Genomic DNA, 23,474 nt, shown 5'->3' with positions numbered 1-23,474 from the left:
TTATGCGCTTTTAAATTTCACCCTGCTAAGCCGAACCATTTTCTATGTAAGAGTTATCTCCCTTTTCACTGTTTACCCTCTGTGTGCATCTCCTTCGTAACAAAACAAGATACAGTGGGAAAGCCACGGATCGATTCTGCGCCTCCTTCCATATGACGTAACGGCCAGAAAATCAAGGGCGACAATCGCGATTTTTCATAGAGGGCGACAGTATCGCGCCATCGCGGCAATTTGTTTACATCGTGTACGTGTGATTTATCGAGAAATTTATCATTAAAGACAATTAAACTTGTGTCATTTCATCATCAATTAGTTATATAGGTAAGTTTTACAGGTGACCATGCTATTTTTTCTTCTTAGAAGATTTTATTTTACAAGAAACGAACATCTGAAAGTGACAAGTGACGTTGTTAATTTGGGAGATAAAAATATGGCGGGTGTTTTCCCCTTCTGAAAATAACTGACACATTTGCAACCTATTGGCTATTTAAATATAAAATGACCAAAAAATAGTATCTATGATGATAGGAGTCCTTAGATATTTGCATAAATACCCATCACTCTGTGTCAAATTGTAACTGAGGCTGCGAAAAGGAAGCACACAAATCGACGCCATTTTTCAACAGATTAAGGTTTCTGAGCTCACGAAATCCTAGTATTATTACCTTTAATGGTTAGTAGAAAGATATTAATACTATCCATAACATAATTTATTGATCTGATTGGGTTATGGCTACATGTTTGCCTCTTTTCATTCTTAAATCCAGTAAATTTCCGTAGACCACATGTAAATAAACGCCCCTTTTCCAGCGTGAGACTTCAATTTGAATAAAACTTCAATTTTGGCAGGTCAATGTTAGCATTTAAATTTTAATTGAAGTTTTGCAGTTGTGTCATGCATATGTGCTGATTTGTTTGGTTGTCTCGAATATTCAAAAGGTTGATATTTTTATTTTTGAACCCAAAAAACACAAAAACCAAACAAAATAAAAATATAGGAAAAAAATAACTCTCCCCAGGATAAAGGGGGGTTCCAACTATATGTCCCCATTCAAATGCATTGATCGTCCCCAAAAAGGAACCCTATCCCTGGATCTGCCACTGGGAACTATGATTATTAAAGCGTATAAAGAATTAGAGAATTATTACTATAGGAACAAGAATAGAGAAAAGTTACCATAAAATAAGTAAAAAATAGAGCAAATGACATGCTAGTCCAAATAGTTATGAAGTCTGACAAGTCTACTTTTTTTCTGGGACGACTTCCTATGCATCCCAGAAAAAAATCAAAATATTCCTAGCAGCAAGCCTTAGGTCTGGTCATAATCATTTTGAACTATTGATGTGCTAATTTATATATTGAGGAAAGAGAAATTATGGACAAAAAGTATAAAAAATAGAGACCAACAAACTAAAAGATTAAATGATAAAGAAATGCAGAACACCCCATCCAGACCCTTGTCTATGTGAACAACAGTACTATTATTTTTGCTGAATAGTGCATATGGGCATGTAAAATATCTTTTAAAGATTTCAGGTATATGAAATATTCACCAGTAGGAAAGTATAAATTCTGTCCCTCCTTCCATGCTAAAAAAAAAATATGTGATTTATTGTTGAATTTTATTGCCACCTTCAGTATTGGCTAGGTTTTGTGGCCAGGTTTTATTGGCGTTGGATACATTTATTATCAATTACTGGTATGAAGAATTAAAGATATGAATGATTGAATGAAAAGTTATCTTTTAAATAACAGATACCTATAAGATAATTTAATGTTGCATATTACGTTATACTTTATTAAAACATTATTTATATCTATTAAAAAGGTTGATATGTTATTATGGTGATGAATTTTAAATACTAACTTAAGTAAATGAATTTATAAGTAGAACATTTTTCCAAACACCTGTTGGTGTGTATAAGTATTACCTTTTCTAGAGGACCTTTTTCGGGACGACTGGATTGGGTATTTTTTAGCTCAGGATTTCAGGATTGATCCTTCGGATTCCAGTATTTCCTTTCAACATTTTTTTTTTAAATTGGGACCTCAGAGGATCATGTGTTTGTCAGTAGACAATTAAAATATATTATAATTTACCAATCATATAGCAACTCTAGAGAAGTTTGAAATTATATTCATTTGATAATATCATCTGCATAAATTATATATTTTCAGATAACAATAGGAATAAGAAGAGCAGGATTTCTATATTGAGGATTTACATGTATGGGACAGAGAACTATTTGACTTGATTTTACTTAAAAAAACTTTTTAATTTTAACAATAGTTCTCCTTTATTGTTTAAAATACTTTTTACATATTTTTCATTTTAACATTATTTTTATGACTTTGTATTTATTCATCATTTTAAAATAAACTTTTATTTATAAAAATTTTTATATTTTCAAATATACATACAATGTGAAACACTCCACCATTTTATATTGATAACGTGGGGTAAATGTACATGAGACACTATACTGTTGCAATACAATATTACTTAATGTCATTGAAAAACCTGAGATTCAATGATGCAAAGCTAGCATATTCATAGGGCCCCCCTTTCATAGGAAAAAAATTGGTTGATTAAATAGGGAATCACTGGAGCGGGTCCCTCCTAAATTATTCAGCAGCAGCGCCCCCCCCCCCCCCCCAATAGAAAAAGTTCTGGATCGGTCACTGGTATCAGAAATATACATGTATGTACTGTAGTATTTGAGACATAAGAAAAATAAAAGATATAAAAAGTCCAAATGATGGTCTTTTATTCTTTATAAGGTTTGAATGACTTAAATGGAAAGTTTCTAGAATTGTTCACTTCTCCTAGACATAGAGAGGTCTCTCAAGTAGCCTATCATGAGTCCTGACATGACTTTTCACTGTTTTGCTTCCATGTAGATTTCAAAGTGTGGTAACCCCTGCACCTAAATAAATCATTTTCAGTAGATACATATTTCTTTTTTCAGACTTTTTGATGAAAAGTTTAAACTAATATACAAATTAGAAAAAAGAAAACTGATCAACTTGAACTGACAACATATAATTGATCTCATGTGCTCTGGAAGAGTAAGCAGATCCTGCTCCTTGTGTAGTATTATGAATGAGATGTCTATGTACCCTTTTCCTAGATATGTAAACACATGTTTTTGCAAATTATTGCAATTGTGTGCTTTTAGAATGAAGTAAAATGAGTGAAAAGGTATTCTATTGCAGAAAAATCAGCACACAGATATAGGAATGGTATGATTCTTAATAAACTATAGATCCTGTGTCCAAGATTTGTTTTCGTGTAAACTGGTGTAAAATAAAAATGTGGGTCAAGCAGTTATATCAATGCAACAAAACAGGATCACCAAAATCAGAGTGAGACATTCATATACCATTTTTAAAGTAGACTTTGGAAGTGATATAGCATTTTGTTAATGCTTTAAATGGTCATATACATGTAGCTCTAACATGTATTAAGAATTTGGTGTACTAGACATTGGGCATTCCTATTGAATGTTAATCTCAAGTTCTCAAGAGTTAAATATGCCCCAGGGCCCAGAAACACTCAAACATGAATAGTTAGTCACAGTGAACATCAGGTCCAGAAACACTCAAACATGAATAGTTAGTCACAGTGAACATCAGGTTGCTTAATAAGCATGATAAGGACATACATTTATAAACATGTGTGAGTGTTTAGGCAGGCAATATTTGTTGATTGGTACATGTACTTTTTAAAATTGACAAGTTAATTGAAACATTTCAGATTTATAATAATTTACATAATTAAAGAATGACTGTAACTATTACCCTAAAAAATGGCTTAAAACAAAGACTAGCTGAGTGCTTACACTTTGCACTTTTGCATGCTTATTCAGACAACAACTTTTGACTAACTGATTTTTTTTTTTCAAAAAAGGGGGGTAGGTCTACTTCAAGACAATGGAAGGTATTTATATGGACAAATTCGTTCATAGATTAAACCAGTTTCAATGTACTACATAGATCTCGCCCATAAATCTGTTATACATCAGCAGCATAATTAAATAACTACAGAAAATGTGATACGAGGAGTTTGAGCAACTTGTAAACATCAACAAATGACGTTGTAAAGCCTTCAACCACTCAACATTTTAAGTAAAATATATTTAAAATCCTGAAAACATCATCACCCTTGTCTCAATCAATTTTGTGCTTAAAATCTGTAAAATATGACATAATTTGCTGATTTTGCACCGAAATAACTCCCAAAACGTCTGAAAAATGTTGAATTTTGACCTCCGGTTGAAGCATTTATTATGTAAACAAGACTCAGAGTGACGGGGAATCCTGTACATAGTCATGTGCCCATATGTTTCTAGGTCACATTTATTTATATCTCGACCAATGAAAAGCTTTAGGATGCATTTGTGTCAGTTGTTTGTAGTCGTGGGGATTACCCGCGGTTTTTTGGAAATCAACGGAGGTAGTCTTTTGGTTTATCATATTTCAGTAACGGAGCACTTATTTGAATACCGAATTTGGCAGTCGTGTGACAAAATCTATTCTAATGAAAAATTCAACTCAAATACTGATGGATGATAAGTTGTTTTAATAGATTTATTGTCTGAAGCACAGGCTACGTTTTTGTTTACACGCTGGTTACAGCGCCACCTCAATTTTTTTAGATTATGTCCCCTTTCCCGCGGGACTAACGGAAGTAGCTCTTCAATGTCACTGGCTTTCCCACTGATAGCGACAAAATTCTTTTTACAAATTGTTCGTTCCATCCTCAGTATTTTTTGGCGTATTTGGATCGAAGCGATTCGATGAAATTTTATAGGAGTTATCTACCTTTACAAAATAAATTTGTCGGTATGTTTATTTAACTCATAAACAGTCAACCGTATAACCCTGGAATGTTTTTATTTGAGTCCCATAGGTCTTGACTGAGAAAATGAGGTCAAGGTCAAATTCTCAATTGTGACTTTTGCTTGTTTTTGCATTTCCCCCCTCACTTTGAGAGATACATACAAAAGAACAAGTGCAAAATGTCTGCTTAATTGTAATAGAGATATGCTATATTTAGTCTTATGGAGAGTTGTCTCATTGGCACTCACACCACATCTTCCTATATCTATTATATAATTAAATGGCATCTTATAGGAGTTGTTGCCCCTGAAATGTCTTGATATGAGGTTATTTGATTATAACTTCAAGTAAGTTCATTATAAAGACATTTGACCTTACACAAAAGGTTAAGTGACAAATGACCTTGAAAAATGGCTACCGGAAGTGACCTTGAAAAAATCGGAAGTAGCTTTTTTTGCAATTTTTTCACATACAAGTACTCAGAATATATATATTTTGTCAAATAGATACATAAACTGATAACTGAAGAATAAAATGACCTCCAATAAACCGGAAGTGACCAATTATCTCCCATTCTACATACAACAGTATATAGAAACTATATATTTTTGGAATCAGTGTTAAAGAAGCTATCATATGAGACTAGAAGTAACATATTATCTCCCTTAAATCACTCAAAAAGATAATTACACCATTATTTATCTCATCAGTATGAAGAAACTACCTTCTTATCCAAATTTCTTTGTTGTGGAAAGACTTTTTAGTTTTTAATTAGGTCTTTCCACTTTTCTCCGGAAAGCCTATTGTATTTGTTCTGATTATTATTATTTTTTTCCGCCAAATTTTGTTCTTGCGATAAATGTTTGTTTCGCAATATGTCGCTTAGATATTTTTTATATGGTATCGTATAGTTTGTGCGCTTTCAAATTTCACCCTGCTAAGCCGAACCATTTTCTTTGTGAGAGTTATCTCCCTTTTCACTGTTTATCATCTGTGTGCATCTCCTTTGAACAAAAAAAGATAGCGACAGAATTCTTTTTACAAATTGTTCGTCATATTTTAGATTTTCATATGTCTTTGATTTCCCTATAATTCTTGAATGGTTATAGATAGAGAAAATGTAAGCAGTGAAAAATGTTGAGTACTTCAAGGGGCAACTTTGTTACATTATGACTGTATTGGTTTTACCATTATGTAAGGGACATAACCCCCATTGATGGTTTATAAAAAGCCATTATTAGGCAAAACTCTTAAACAAAAGATCCTTGACCCATATGGTCTTTTGCAATGACATTGTGAAGCAATTACCTTGACAAAGGTCACAAGGTCAAAGGTCAAGGTCATGTACTAAGAGGCAAATCATGTGATTTTTGGCACTATTCAAAGAGTTTTATGTGTGTTTGAATTCCAACCAACCAACCAACCAACCAACCAATCAATCAGTGCATGCATGTTTCTGTCTCATGTGTTTAATCAAGATCTTTTTTGTTTCTTTTTCGCTGTTTCAATTGACCCTATCCAACGTGTTTAATCAACCAACCAATTAACCAATCAATCATTCAATCAATCAATCAATCAACCAACCAACCAACCAACTAATCAATCATTGTATGTATGCTTCCGTTATGTGTGTTTAATACGGCATCCAAATTCTCATTTGTTTTTTTCGCTTTTTTCAAGAGACCTTATCCATAGTGTTTAAGTAATAAACCAACCAACCAATCAACCAACCAGCCAATCAATCAATCAATCAATCAATCAATATGTATGATAGTTTATTTATTACAGTATATTTGAAACAATATGGAAAGAAAACACTCTCAATTATTCAAGATTATGAATTTTAATATCTCTTCTGAAAAAAAATCCACATGTGCTCTGAAACTACAAGTCCAATCGACCTGAAAATTTGCAGTCAAGCAGGGCATACATGTACTGAAGGTTCATAAAAAAACTTGGTGCAGATATCTCTCGAGACTTTTCCTGGAGAAAAGAAATGGCAATGCCGTAAAAATCGCTTGCTAGGTCCGTAAATCTGAGTAAAAACCTACAATAAAATGTCCGCTCCGAGATTGAAATACTGATCTGTGTTACAAACAGGTGCTAAAAAATGTACATTATCAAAAAATAATCATTAAATGTGTTTTAAAGTTACACCAGATCAATTAAATCCAAAGCATGCACTGCCCGTGAACTGTGATCAAAATGTCAATTTCCTACAATGACAAAAGAAATTACATTGTGTACATTCCGTCTCTATACATGTTGTCTGTTCAACATCCCGACCTAAAGAGTAATAAAAAGACTAAGTTTTCGTTATTATAAACCCAAGTCACGTGATGTCTCCTCAATCTGGCGCGCGCTGTACCTAAAATAAAATAAAAACTTTCCAAACTAAACATGAAACTTCTCCGGTAACAATGATATAGACCCCATACAGAAACTAACAAACAAACAAACAAACAAACACCCCCCCCCTTAATTTCAATCAATTGCAAAGGGGGAAAGACCGCCTACAAATTGCTTTTTAAAAGCAATTGGTTTATATTTATTATCATTTTTTTTTTTTTTTTTTCTTCCGCCGAATTTTGATATTGCGATAAATGTATGTTTCGTAATATGTCGCTTAGATTTTTCTCATATTGTATCGTATAGTTTATGCGCTTTTACATTTCACCCTGCTAAGCCGAACACTTTTCTTTGTAAGAGATATCTCCCTATTCACTGGTTATCATCAGAGTGCATTTCCTTTGTAACAAAAAAAAAAAAAGCGACAAAATTCTTTTTACAAATTGTTCGTTACATTCTCAGGAAAATTTGGCTAATTTGGATCGAAGCGATTCGATGAAATTTTATAGGAGTTATCTACCTTTACGAAATAATTTTGTCGGTATGTGTTATTAACTAATAAACCGTCAACCGTATAATCCTGAAATGTTTTTATTTGAGATCCCTTGGTCCTAATTTAAAAAATGAGGTCAAGGTCAGAGGTTAAGGTCAAGTTCTTAATTTAGAATTTTCCATCTTTTTGCATTGTTTCCAACACTATGGAAGATATGCATAAAAGAACAAGTGCAAAATGATTGCTATATGTTTATAAAGATATGTTACATTTAGTATGATACTATCCAATTACATCTTATAGAAATGTATAATTATCATAATTATAAGGTTATTTGTATACAACTTTAACTTCGTTTATTATAAAGCCATATGCCTTTAACAAAAGGGAAGGTGACATATGACCTTGAAAAATGACAACTGGAAGTGACCTTGAGAAAACCGGAAGTACATGTTTTTTCACCTTTTACATGTAAAAGTACTCAGAATCTATGTATTTTGTAATAGAGTCATAAACATGTCACTCAAGACTAGAAATCACTTTCGATAAACCGGAAGTGGTCAATTATCTCCTGTTGTACACATAAAAGTATATAGAAACTATATATTTTTGGAATGAGAGTGAAATAAGCTATCATTGAAATAACATTTCCTTAACCGAAAGTAGCATATTATCTCCCTTAGTTCACTTTAAAGCATATCAAAACAATTTATTTATAACATCAGTTTGCGAACTATCGTCTTTTCAAAATTTCTTAAATGTGGAAAGACCTTTACGAAATAATTTTGTCGGTATGTGTTATCAACTAATAAACCGTCAACCGTTTAACCCTGGCATGTTTTTATTTGAGTCCCCTAGGTCCAAACTTAGAAAATGAGGTCAAGGTCAAAGGTCAAGGTCTAGTTCTCAATTGTGACTTTTGCTTGTTTTTGCATTTTCTCCGACACTTTGAAAGATACATATTGAAGAACAAGTGCAAAATGTCCGCTTTATTGTAATAAAGATATGCTACATTTAGTCGCATACTATAAATGGCATCTTAGAGGAGTTTTTGCCCCTGAAATGTCTTGATATGAGGTTATTTGATTATAACTTCAACTTAGTTCATTATAAATGCATTTGACCTTGTACAAAAGGTAAGGTGACAAATGACCTTGAAAAATGACGACGGGAAGTGACCTTGAGAAAACCGGAAGTAGCCTTTTTTGCAATTTTTTCATCTAAAAGTACTCAAAATCCATATATTTTGTTAGATCCATAAACTGATTACTGAAGATTAAACATGACTTCCAACAAACCGGAAGTGGCCAATTATTTCCCCTTCTACGTACAAAAGTATATAGAAACTATATATTTTTGGAATCAGTGTGAAAGAAGCTATCATATGAGACTGGAAGTAGCATATTATCTCCCTTATATCACTCAAAAATATATATTTAAACCATTATTTATCGCATCAGTATGAAAAAAACTATCTTCTCAAAATTTCTTTGGTGTGGAAAGACTTTCAATTGTTCTCTGAACAATTGGTGTTTCAGTTTTAGAGAAGACAATGACAATCGTACGAGGGGCATGTAGACTACAGATAAATCTTTGCTCTTGATTTATAATACATTTTCTCAAAGGAACTTACCAGTTGGAGGATACAGAATATTCCATTGTTCTTGAAAGAGAACTCGTCTGTTCCCACGAGGCGGTTTATACAGGTTCATCAGTAAAACTTTATTCTTTGGATTCTGTAAGTCAGATGCTAAATTCGAATGCAGTCTATTGAAGAATCTTCTAAGTGCATTTGTTCCTACCTTGAGGCTTAGATAAAACAGTCGGTAAAAGTTATCTTCATCAGTTGGAGCCATGCTTTTAGTTAAGGTTGCACTACATTTAAAGGAAAGAAAAAATCAGATGACCTCTTATGCAAACACCTTTGTCTGGTTTCAGGTTGTACCTATCATCAAATATGTACAAATAATTCTTTTAACTAGATTTGGAATTTGTTATATTTGTTAAATTTTTGTGATTTTTTTTAATTAATGCCTTTACTGATAGAATGTTGGTTGTTACAAACAGCATCACAAGTGTTCGCCTGTGTTTGTATCACTTTTAAGTATGCAATCTAAAACACTTACCCATTCTACACTGGTAAAAATGCCATACATGTGAACATGCGTGACACATGCGTTTCATATTTGTGTCACACGCATGAAACACATGTGTTAAAAACGCATGCAATACGCAATATACACACATGTGATCGTGTGTTTCACATGTGAATTACATGCGTAAGGAAGTACACCTGTGATACATGCGTGATTACTCGGACTTCTGTTGAACTGAATTTTAATGTGCGTATTGTTATGCGTTTACTTTTATACATTTGCTAGAGGTATAAGAGGAGGGTAGAGATCTCATAAACATGTTTAACCCCGCCGCAATTTTGCGCCTGTCTCAAGTTAGGAGCCTCTGGTCTTTGTTAGTCTTGCATGATTTTTAATTTTAGTTTCTTGTGTATATTTTGGAGTTTAGTATGACGTCCATTACCACTGTACTAGTATGCATATTTTTAAGGGGCCAGCTGAAGGACGCCTACGGGTGCGGGAGTTTCTCGCTACATTGAAGACCCTTTGGTGTCCTTCGGCTGTTGTCTGCTCTATGGTCGAGTTGTTGTCGCTTTGACACATTCCTCATTTCCTTTCTCAATTTTAGTGATTACTGCATGTAAAAGGCCATTATTAAATATTTTTCATATTGTCATCATATTTGTCCAATTACCATGATTGTTGACATGTATCTAAGTTTTAATGTGAATTAAATGTGTTATACATGGGTTTTCCATATATATATATACACAGGCAAATTTTGTTCAGGTAAATTACATGTGAGATTCACCTTAAACAAGCTTAAACATAAAACTCACTTTCAATTAATGTGAATTGAGCTCTAACATGAAATTCATGTTAAATTTTTCATGTGAAGCTAACGTGAATCGAGCATTCGTATTATTTTTTTCTAAAACGAAATGAAGGTGAATTGAGCATCAGTCACACAAATTCACTGTATTTGAGCATATTTTAGATAAGTTAATGCTAATTAAGTGCACGTTTTATTTTGATATATATATAAATATATTTCTTGGTCTTGACGATGTGTTCATACTTCTATTGTATTTAATTTTCTTGATCCTTAACAATACAAATAATATTTGTCTATCAACTCCAAGCTCACAATATCTCCAATGCAAGAGATAAGATGTAATAAAACAAAGAAGGCAAGCAAATATCCAGGTCACCTTAAGTTCACTCCTTGAATTTTGTTGGTTATGTTCAAGTCGCAATATTTTTTTTAAAAGTGATGTAAGAACTGTTGATTCATTTATAGAATATAGATGCACTGATGAATATTTCATTTTTAATATGTGTGTATTAGTCATTTTGAGGTTTTTAGACATGAGACAATCCAATCCCATTATGGAAATTGAAATTGTCTTATTTGCAAAAAATGCCAATTTTTCTTTTAAAAGTTTTGAAGAAGAAAAGTAGTTTACCCTGCCAGATATTCGTGTGCCTGTTTTAAGTCAGGGTGTCAGTGCTTGTCTAAAGTCTCATCCTAATAAAAAAACATTTCAAACATGTGTGTGTTAATAGCAGCTCTTTGATTGGTTTAGACTCTGGTTAATTAAGTAGATCATGACATTGTTTAGACACCTGTTTATTGTTGAGGACTGTATGTTAGCACCTTAATGTCTTTTGTTGTTGTCTAGCTGTCTGATTGATTTATACCGCATATCGCATTATATTAAAAAAATTGAAATATAAAGATCTGAGAAACATATTTGATATGCCATATTGAATGCCTTACATGTATTTACAACCGTTTCCCTCTTATTTCAAATAAAAATTTGAAAAACAATTAGCATATACCATTAGAAATTTTCAAAGTTTGGCTGCACAATAAGCTAAAAATTCTTGTAATTTCAAATATTTATATGAAATTCAGTTTAAAACATGCGTTATTCATTTTTAGACTATAATTGTCATTTTGACACAACAAATTTAATAGTATCATATTCTGAAAGTACTTGTGGTTGAAAACATAAACACAATATTCCATGTGTTTTAGATTTCTTGAATACATCACTCCCATATCATTTGTTCGTTTAAGAGTTCTCTCGTGCATGTATCTGCTGTTTGTATCCACGGCTTCCTTCATACATTTGCACTTATCCTTCTAAGATGTTGTTTGAGTGATAAAATCCTGTAGTACATTATTAGCCATCAGACGTTTGGAATACAGTTGCTATATTTAAAAAAAAATAAAACAACCATCAACATATTGGCTTACCATTCAAGGAAAAATGATAACACAAATTTGATAAGTAATAGTTTACCAAACTTAATATACATAAATATCGGGTGAACAACTGGAGTGGAGAAATAATAGTTGTTGTTTTTTGCTATTTATCATGGTTGTTTTTTTTCGCTTTTATGTAAATCAGGCCCTTAGTTTTCTCTTTGGAATTGTTTTACATCTGTCATTCCAGGACCTTTTATAGCTTGCTAGATATTGTATTAGTTTTGCTCATTGTTGAAATCTGTACATGCATGTAAAGTGATCTATACTTGCTAACATTCAGTCATTTTGACTCTGATGGATAGTTATCTCATTGGCAATAATACTACATATTTTCATTTTTTTTTTTATAAATGAATAATTAATAATTAAAACTAACTCTAGTCATGCATGTGTACTACACATTCCTTGTGCATATAATATATATGGCATTTGGACCTTAATGTAGACCAATTTAAAAACGGGAGCCAAATTAAAAAAACTTAATACAGGGTTTGATTCAGCATATTAAAGAACCCCAAGAATTCAAGAATAAAACACCATTAAAATCGGTCGAGAAATAAGCAATTTATACAGAGTATTAGAAAAGAATTGTTTTGGCCCCTAATTCATAAACAAGTGTGTGCCATACCCCCAAAATCAATCCCAACCTTCCTGTTTTGGTATTGAACCTTGTGGTACAATTTCAGAAAGATCCATACACTTACACACAAGTAATTGTTTGGACCCTAGGAAAATACTTAGTTTGACCCCTTTTGGGCTCCTTGTTCCTAAACTGTTGGGACCATAACCCCAAAATCTATCTCAAACTTCTTTTTGTGGTTTCATACCTTGTATTTACATTTTATGGAGATCCATTTACTTAAACTAAAGTTATTTTCCGGAAAATAAGTGTCTTCAGACTACAACGAAGACAACGTGATTATAATATACGAAGACAATTTTTTTTGGCGGTCGTAAATAATGGTATGTCAATAGTTCTATGCATTCTGTAAACATCTAGCTACAAAATTTGTGATTTATCTTTCATAGGAGTATAAATAAAAAATCCAAATGCTTTGCAAATTGTTTATCTGCACTACTTTTTGATTATCTCTGCTGCAGAAGTTCATGATGGTTGAAATTTGGTATGAAAAACTATAAACATGATAAACAGACGAAAATCAAAATGTACGGAAACGTTTTGGTAATATTGCAGTTGTTTGTCTATACATATATTAAGGAGTCTTAACTATAAAAAAAAAAGAACAGGGTTCCAATGTCCCCTGCATGGCACATAGTTTGTCAATTTAAAGTATAATAGCAATAACTTAAAAAAACACTTGGATGAAAATGTTATCCTGCATTGTCGTTACTGTTTTTGTTTTTTGGGGGAAAGGGGGGGGGGGGGGGGGGGGGGGGGGGGGGGGGGGGGGTCCTAGCTTTGAGATTTTTACTAAAAACTCGTCCTCGATTTTTTCAATTTCATCCAAACCCCAACCCACCCCCTTTTCTCCAATACAGTTCAAATGGTAGCCGAGACTAAGCTCCCTAAACAAGAGTGAAGCAATTTAAAAAAAAAACACAGGTCGTGTTGCTAAAAACGTGGTGCGTTTTACCAGTGGGCGAGCTGTCTTGCTTCCGTTTTTGTCAATTTTTGACTGATTTTAGGGTCTACATGCATGACATGGATAAAGTGATTATATGTTTTTTCATGAAAGTATAATACATGTACTAACATCTTCCTTAAAATGTGCATGATTATATTTACCTTCCATTGGACATTTGGCTTTCCAAGAACAAGTAGTGAAGTACAAAAAGTGATCCATCAAACGATGCACTTTTGTTGCGATGACTTTCTAAAATGTATGTTTCGTACCCCGGTTTTTTCAAGTTAATCGACAATGTAACATGTGTAACCCATTTTAATATATCTGTTTACAGTAGCTTTTTGAACCATCTGTTTGAAAAACCAAAGTTCTTCGTATCAGCTGTGACTGTCTGACCATTTCAAACAGTAAATCAGCAGACGAGCGTCCTTTTGCGTCATAGTATTAAAAACGACCACGGCGAAAAGATTTCTGGGTTTCCTTATTCAACGATCCAAGCTTTCGTACATTTACGTTTTATATGTGAGAGTTAGTCGGAAATCGAGAATGGAGTAAATGTTGGACTTGAGCTTTTTGTCCAAGGTTAAACAATATATTTTGTTTCATAATTTTCAACTCATGAACTATGCAAATATTTTAAACACTATCTCCTCATTATATTCAACGAAAAGCTCACCAGTTCTTATCTTAACATGTTTGTCAATATGACCAATCAAATCAAAATTTTACTTACTAAATTTGCCGTGAAATATTCTAAAACATAGTTTGCCACATGTTGAAGTTCATAACTGTTTATCATTCACAGTACCAGAATTGACTCATGTATTTTGGAGGTTCGTGTTGCACATAGAGGAGAATTTAGAGCCCTGCTCCACTGCCCCTCACCTCTTTGTGGGCAAACTTTGATTGATTATTTTAGGTATCACTGAAGCATGACTAGAGAGGCCCCTTTTTTAGCATTCAGTGGGCCCCCTTATAAAAATTTCTGGATTCGTCACTGGCACAATTTTAGTTGTATGTCATCATAAGTCCATCGGGTTACTGTTGTTTTTATCTTTCATTCTTTTGACCTTTCTCAATTTATTGGATTTATGGCTGTAATTAACTACTACTTTAATTGGTATCCAGTACCATACGGGACGAAGTATGTAGACGAAGTGGCTAGTATTTGTCGTGATTTAAACACGATAGTAGTGTTTATTTCCCCTAAACCTTATGAGACTCAATGAACAGGATAGATTACCTCAGACCTCAAACACTCTGAAACTTTTTCAAGTACTTTCTATATGTTCATGTATATTTTCTTATTAGCATAGTTTTGTACTTTGACAGATAATCAGAATGATCAACAATTATGTATTGGCAATGTTAATTGGTCCCAGGTAATTTTTAATTTAGCCTCACATGTACAATGTTAATGTATATATATATACAGTACGTGCATTCAGTCATTTTTATAACACAAAGGTTACAAATAAGAAAATTCTAAATAAGATATGCAAATCTATAATTAAGTGCGATAACTTACTGTATGAAGCACCTGTTTGGTCTCAGATTTGGTTTAAGAATTATAAGGATTAAACACATTTTTTCTAGAGGTTATTGATGTGTAAACCGGGGCTCTTACTCACAAACATTACAAAAGGACTTTTATTCAGTTATTGAGTTAATCGCCCTAGTTTACACATCAATAACCTCTAGAAAAAAATGTGTTTAATCCTAGAATCATTGAGATATTACTGATAAAGCAATATTAGTCCTCCAAATTAATCTAGGTATCTAGGAATTTGAAATCAAAGATGTATACCCACATATATATATACAAATTCCACCCTTATGACTCTACAAGAAATAAATATAAAACAAATGTTGTAGTTGCATCTAATCCACTATCAAGGGAGATAATTTATGCAAAATAAAAAGATAAGTATTAATCATTTAATGATTATATTTGCCCCTTTTATGGAAAATCTTCAGACAAAGGTGAACAGCTTTAATGATTAAATTCTTCAAATAGAAAATGGAATAAATATTGGAATACATAAAATTCAGGTGAATTTGTATCTCATACATGTATTTTACAAAAATTGAACTCAAGAATGTTAAATTTCTCAAATGAATTCCATGTTTTACTTCAGATACAATTAAATATAACCTTTTTCACATGAACTGTGTTTAATGTGAACTATTTACATTAATTTCACTGAAAATAGATTGTTTTTAAAATAAATTAAGATTTTCAATAGAATACATGTCTTGCAAGGTATAAGATGTTTTAAACAATTTTAATTTTTTAATTTTTAATTTTAATTTTTATTCATGTGAATTTCACGTGAATAATTTAACGTAAAAATCATGTGAAAAATTTAACTTCATGTCAAAAATATTTGCCTGTGTAATTTACACATGTGTTACACGTGCGTTTTACTATACATGTGTTACACATGCAAATATCGCATGTGTCACATGCGTTATCAAACACATGCTTGACACAGGTGTATTTCTGACACATGTGATTCACACGCGTGTGTTACGTATGTGAACGCATGTGTACCACGCATGATTCCCATGCGTGGGAAGAAACATGTGCAGTACGCATGTTACACACCTGTGACACATTTTTTTTTAGGCACATGCGTGACACATGTGTGGCATTTTTGCCCTATTAGCTCCTATTTGCCTTCATGTGAAAAATCAGTATTTGCTAGAAAATAAAGTCGTTTTTATCTAACCACCTTTCCCACAAACAAAGTAATAATATCATGCAGGGTAAATATTTCAAGTCCAATGACAACATAAAAAAATGACAACAAAATAAAAGAAACGAAAGGAAAAAATATATTGAGCAACAGATATTGAAGAAAAAACAGGGATTAACCTAGATGTTCTTGTACCTATTCTATCAGAATCATTAATGCTGGCACATTTAGGATTATTGGTTCACAACATTGATTTTCGATTTTCCTTGAAACAACACGTCATTTTGCGTTATCAATCAGAACACCAACAATCGTAATGGAGATAATTTTAACCACTTGATTTTTCGGAGGAATTAAGGCCAAACATTATTGAATTTGTTAAATCGTTTTAATGGGAAATGGATATGTGTTTACTGTCATTTCGCCAACGATTGATTGGAATTGGTTCTTTAAAGGAAATGTATTCCAAACGTGTACGACAACGGATGCGGCAAACGTTATGTGATGGTAAAATTTCACGTGGCTTGATGTAAACTAAAACATAATATGATTACCTTTGTTGTTCCTGGTCCACTATAACTGAAAAAAATTATGTATGCGTTTCTGTTACTTTAGTTGATGTATGACATAAAAAAGAAAAGCTAACAAAACATGAAAAGTATTCTCACAGTCAAACCGCCGTGGTATCGACTAAGTGTTATACATGTTATAAAATATTCAAGATAACACATTAAGCATGCGAGGAACGCTCAATGCCAAATATTTGAAAACCAAAGACAAAAAAGTTTTAAAATAATTTCAGCAAACTGTGATATTCAACTTTTTTCTACCTGAAGGAATAAAAACTTTCTATCCACCAGTATAAAGAAATGGCTGTCAATTAGCATTACAAGAAGTATTTCAGCATGAATAACTATCACGTAAAAGTCGTACTTTTTCATTGTTCATGTCATTCAGCTAGGATTCTACAAAAGCACCACCTCTAAGTAAAGCTTATTTTTTGTGATTTAGTTTTGTTACAAATAGCAGTTTTTGTCTTAAGACTTATACTTTGACAACAACAAAAACTTGAAATATTAAGCTGATGGTTACGGAGCCCCGCTAGGGATACGCAAAGGAAAAAAAATATTTTGAGCGCACAAAATAATATATTGTGCGCAAAGAATAATATATTGTGCGCACAAAATAATATAGTGTGCGCACATCTTAATTATATTGTGCGCACAACTTAATTATATTGTGCGCACAACTTAAATATGTTATGCGCACAATATAATATTATGTTCGCACTAAAATTATATAGTGTGCTCTCAAAATTAGGAAAGCAGTTTTCATTTGACAATGACCTCATTTCATTGATCAGTAAACAAGGTTAAGTGTTCGTGGTTAAGACGAAATCTGGATACAAAATGCAAAAGTCCGAGACTACAATTATTTCGTAGTGCATTTCAACGGAGCCCCTCTAGGGACATGCAAAAAAAAAAACTATATTGTGCGCACAACTTAAATAAATTGTGCGCACAAAATAATATATTGTGCGCACAATTTAAATATATTGTGCGCACAACTTAAATATATTGTGCACACAACTTAAACATTTTGCGCGCACAAATTAAATATATTGTGCGCACAAAATAATATAGTGTGCGTTAAATTATTTAACCTTACATATGGTACGGGTCGTCAATGTCTTTTTTTAAAGTGACAGAATGAAGAGGTGCATAAGGTTTTCGTTTGACATGGGGCTAGATTACATGGAAATATTTATCACTGCATTTATATAAACTCCTGAATACTGAAGAAGTTACGTTTATTTCGTCTGACACTTGGTTTACCAACAGATGCGTTGGAAGCCTCCACTTTATATCAGAGTTTATTGGAACGGTTTGTAACATACTTGACAATAGAGCGAGGACACTATCGAACGTATGTAGACTTTGATAATATGGTTTTACCTGTTTTCTAGTAACAAATAAAAAAACTACTATTTGCACTTAAATGTAATATGCATTATACTTTGTCTGAAAATCTCAAGATTTTGTTTATGTGGATTGACACAAGACTGATATGCTACTCAATTCACGACTTTGTTATGCTACGTCGACGTTTGAGATGGTCGTTATATTTAAAAGTCTACGTCCGTCCATCCGTCTGCCTCTGTTTATGGTAAATAATTTGGTTATCATAGTTCATGATGAAGTTCAAGTGTCATCAACTTCAATGATTAAGTGGTTTCTCTAAAGATATCATTGTAAAAGTATAGAGTTAGTCAAATCGACTGAAGAACAGACCAAACAAGAATCAAATAACATGGACCAATGATTCATTAATATAAAATTAAGATTAGATGAATATAACTGCAGCAAGATAGACAATTTCACCACCCAATCATTCCATACACCAAATATATCTAACTAAATGCTTATATAGTATAGTATCTGAGAAATACACCAAAACACAAAAAAATACTTTGCGGGACCAATTAACCCTGAAAATGAGGTCAACTTCAGATGACACCTGTCAAGTGGGCATTTAGACATTAAAATCGTTCAATTCAACCAAATATGGTCCGAGACTACAATTGACATATATAGTCCCTAGTGTTGACAGTGGGTTACCTGCCATTGATTTTTATACCCCTTCCAAATTTATTTCTCCATGTTCAATGCCTCAAATTCACAGTAGGGGTTGAAATTACACGGTTAATAAATTTTGGTCCAGAATTTGAAAGGAAAGTAGTGATTTGGTCCAGCTAAAAAAGGTTAAAAATTAACACTTCGGAAGCTATCAAAAGATTTCAAGACGCCCTCAACATAAAATTGTCCATATTTTGAGTTAAAGCCGATAATTTTTTTTTTATAGTTATGATATAATTTGTCCCAAAAGTAGTACATAAGTACATAAGAAAGCGCAGGTGGGATTTTTTTAATTTTCACTTATGTTCTAAAAGAAATGTACGGAGCCCCGCTAGGGACATGCAAAGAAAAAAAAATATATTGTGCGCACAAAATAATATATTGTGCGCACAACTTAAATATATTGTGCGCACAAAATAATATATTGTGCGCACAACATAATATATTGTGCGCACAATTTAAATATATTGTGCGCACAACTTAAATATAGTGTGCGCACAAAATAAATATATTGTGCGCACAAATTAAATATATCGTGCGCACGAAATCCTTTGACCTTACACATGGTACGGGTCTTCAAAGTCTCCTTTTTAAAGTGACAGAATGGAGAAATGCATAAGGTTTCTTTTGAAATGGGGCTAGAATACATTGAAATATTCATCACTGCATTTGTATCAACTCCTGACAGGAATACTGAAGAAGTTACGTTTATTTCGTCTGACACTTGGTTTACCAACAAATGCGTTGGAAGCCTCGGCTTTATATCAAAGTTTATTGGAACGGTTTGAAACAGACTTGGCAAAAGAGCGAGGAAACTATCGAACTTATGTAGACTTTGATACTATGGTTTTACCTGTTTTCTTGTAACAAATATAAGAAAAGTACTTTTTGCACTGATGCATTATACTTTATGTCTAATAATTTCAAGATTTTGTTTATGTTGATTGACTCTGAGTCTCAAGACTGACAAAGATCTCAATTCACGACTTTGATTTTGTTCCGTGTTTGGCGATAGAGATGGTCGTTATATTTAAAAGTCTTTACGTCCGTTCATCCGTCCGTCTCTGTTTATTGTAAATGTTTTGGTTATAGTTTATGATGAAGTTTTAGTGTCACCAACTTCAATGAAGTATGTGGTTTCTTAAAAGGTATCATTGTAAAAGCGAAGAGTAAGTCAAAACTACTGAAAACTGAATACACGTACACGTTGTTTTTTTTAAATTTTTTTTTTATTAAAGATGACTTTGTTTGATCATGATTAGGTACGGTTCTCACCCAAGATGTACTGTTCGTTATTGAAATATGACGATGTGTTCAGTCTAAGAAATTCACCATGAAGTTGTGATCAAATAAAGATAAAACTGGGTACATATAAAGCAGAAGAATCAATATGAGTGCCAATGAGACAGCTCTCCACCCAAGTCATGATTTATTAAAAGACTTTAAGTTAACAATCATTGGTTATATTACGGTCCTTATCACGGAGCGTTGGCTCACACCAAACAGCAAACTATACGGCCCAAAAAGACTATAACAGAACGATAAACAGTTATGAACCACACCAATAAACGACAATCACTGAATAACAAGCTCCCGACATAGAACAATATGCTTATTATGATTTAATTTTTTAAGCGTTGTATACAAATGTTTCGGGTCAAGTTATAGTTTCATTCTGATTAATAGAAGAGGACAAGAGGTCACTTATAGTATCTATTTTTGATCGATTTCATTATAAAATTTTACAGTACAGTTCGTACTCAGTATGAAATTGAAATGTTACGAAACAATTTAGGAACAGTCAATGAAATTCCTCAGTGAAATATTTTGAAACCAATTGAAACAATTATGATTCATTTTTCCAAATATGTAAAAAAGAAGATGTGGTATGATTGCCAATGAGACAACTATCCACAAAAGACCAAAATGACACAAAAATTAACAATTATAGGTCACCGTACGGACAATGGTCCGTTTTGGGGTATAATTTATTCAAAACCTTGTGGCCCGATTGATCGCGATCGATCGAAAGAGACAACTACAGTATATACATATACACCATATTTGTATGATGGTATGATACTGAACCCCTAACGTGGAGGATTGTGCTTGATATCCATATGATTAAAACATAATCTTTCAATCAGTTTAATTGAGGTTTGGAGCTGGCATATCAGTAACTGCTAGTAGTCCTTGTGTTTTAATGTATCATTGTCATTTTGTAAAGTTTCATTTGTTACCAATTCTGACAACGGACACGGGATTCTTTACTGTCAGTATTGCTGTGTGTGTGTGTTTTTTTAATCTGCATTGACTAGAGGTATAAAAGGAGGGTTGAGATCTCACAAAACATGTTTAACTCCGCCGCATGTTTGTGCCTGTCCAAGGTCAGGAGCCTCTGGCCTTTGTAGGTCTTGTAGGATTTTTAATTTTAGTTTATACTTTGGATAGATAAAGGAAGAGGTGGTATGAGACAACTATCCATCTATAAGTCACAATTTATAAAAGTAAACCATTATAGGTCAAGGTACGGTCTTCAACACATAGCTTAGGCTCACAACGAACAGAAAGCTATAAAGGGTCCCCAAAATTACTAGTGTAAAACCTTTCAAACAGGAAAACCAACGGTCTAATCTATATAAAAAACGAGAAACGAGAAACAACTGTTAAGTTTAGTATGACTTCAATTATCACTGAACTAGTCCATATTCTTGTCTATAGGCCAGCTGAAGCACGCATTTGGGTGCGGGATTTTTTCTTGCTGTATTGAAGAACCAAATGTATCTGAGAAACACACCTTATATGATTTGCGCGCCTTATAATTATTTTGTACAATAAATAAAGTTTAACTATACATTTATTATCGTATCTGAAAAACAGATAAATCCGAGAAATACACCAAAACACAAACATTTTACTTTGCCGGACCACTTAACCCTAGAAATGGAGTATGTCAAAGTCAGATGACACCTGTGAAGTGAACATTTACCCATTAATATCGTTCAATACAACCAAATATAGAAGAACTATTTGAATTTGGTATCTGCGATTTTGTCTAAACCACGAACACTTTACACGTAAAATGAGGTCATGGTCAAATGAAAACTGTTTTCCGAATTTGGGAGTACACCATATTATTTGAGTGCGCACAGTATATTATATTGCGCCCACAATATATTTAAGTTGTGCGTACAATATATTTAAGTTGTGCGCACAACATATTTAAGTTGTGCGCACAACATATTTAAGTTGTGCGCACAACATATTTATGTTGTGCGCACAATATATTATTTTGTGCGCACAATATATTTAAGTTGTGCGCACAATATATTATTTTCTGCTCACAATATATTCAAGTTGTGCGCACAATATATTCAAGTTGTGCGCACAATATATTATTTTGTGCGCACAATATATATTTTTTTCTTTGCATGTCCCTAGCGGGGCTCCGTAATATCCAGACACAACATAGAAAAATACTATTTTAGAACTTACGACACAAGGTACAGAAATATGAGAACTCGCGGTAACTAAAAACTAGTTCAATGCCAACCGATATGAAAAAAAAACATGCATCTAAGACTAGAGATTTCAAATAGATTGGACAAATTGTTAAAATATCATAGGCATATTGACTATTGAATGATGGTAATACAATTTTCAGAAGAAATTTGAATATATGTTCACAACAGAAAAATAATCAATTAATGAATGATTGTTTTTGCTCAGTATTTGTCAACAAGCACTCACCACACTTTTAACACTGCCAAAGATTTTCACAAGTGGAAATTTGGAAACAGGATATTATTTAAAGAATGAAAATAGTCACAATAAAATCAGACAGTGTGTGTCTTGTGATGTCCAATGTAAACGTAAATAATTTTGTTGTAAAGTATGCAATTTGAATGGAGAAATGAAATGTTTTTACAAAATATTTTTTCTAATGTGTTTAAAGAACGAAAATGATAAAATGTATCTATAGTCATACCAAACTCTTATCAACACTGGTATATAGACGAAACCCTGGATAAGAAAACATTAAACAATAAAGGGCTGCGCTTTTAACGCATGATACGCCCGTTGTTCTTTTTACTTGTCTTTTAATGAATTTACATGATCAACTAGAAATAGTGTGAGCCCTGTCAAATACACCCCCCCCCCCAATAATAAAAAATAAAAGTCCACCAAAAAATTTGCACTATTATGGTTACCTCAAATTTAACTAAGTTTGTTGTTTTAATTTTTCATCCATACATTCTATCTTATTCACAACACACTTTTTATATTTATAAAATGGAAAGGGAGCTTATGTGAGTTATTGTCTGAAGTGTGGACGACGGCCGGACAGACAACGGTATACCATAATACGTCCCGTCTGAATGACGACGGGCGTATAAAAATGGCAAAAAAGACTACAATGACAATGAGGAGCAGCAAGAAGATAACAGGGAAAGTGAAGATGGTGAAAGTGACTCTACTGAAAGTTATGATCTAAATGAGGAAGTAGGTGATGAAAAT

At 32.9% G+C, this 23,474-nt stretch overlaps 1 protein-coding gene across 1 annotated transcript in view; it reads right to left on the bottom strand.

The window, feature by feature from the left end:
• Positions 1–23,474, bottom strand: part of LOC139503835 (uncharacterized) — an 86,599-nt gene that overhangs the window by 27,608 nt on the left and 35,517 nt on the right. The window contains exons 12-13 of the mRNA XM_071293776.1: positions 16,875–16,899; positions 9,319–9,560 (exon numbers count right to left, since the gene is read on the bottom strand). Of these exons, the coding sequence (XP_071149877.1) occupies positions 9,319–9,560; positions 16,875–16,899 (267 nt within the window). The remainder of the gene's footprint in view (positions 1–9,318; positions 9,561–16,874; positions 16,900–23,474) is intronic.

The sequence above is a fragment of the Mytilus edulis genome, chromosome 14 (assembly GCF_963676685.1).
Source record: "Mytilus edulis chromosome 14, xbMytEdul2.2, whole genome shotgun sequence".
Taxonomy (NCBI): Eukaryota; Metazoa; Mollusca; class Bivalvia; order Mytilida; family Mytilidae; genus Mytilus; species Mytilus edulis.
This window is presented reverse-complemented; position numbering and strand designations above follow the sequence as displayed.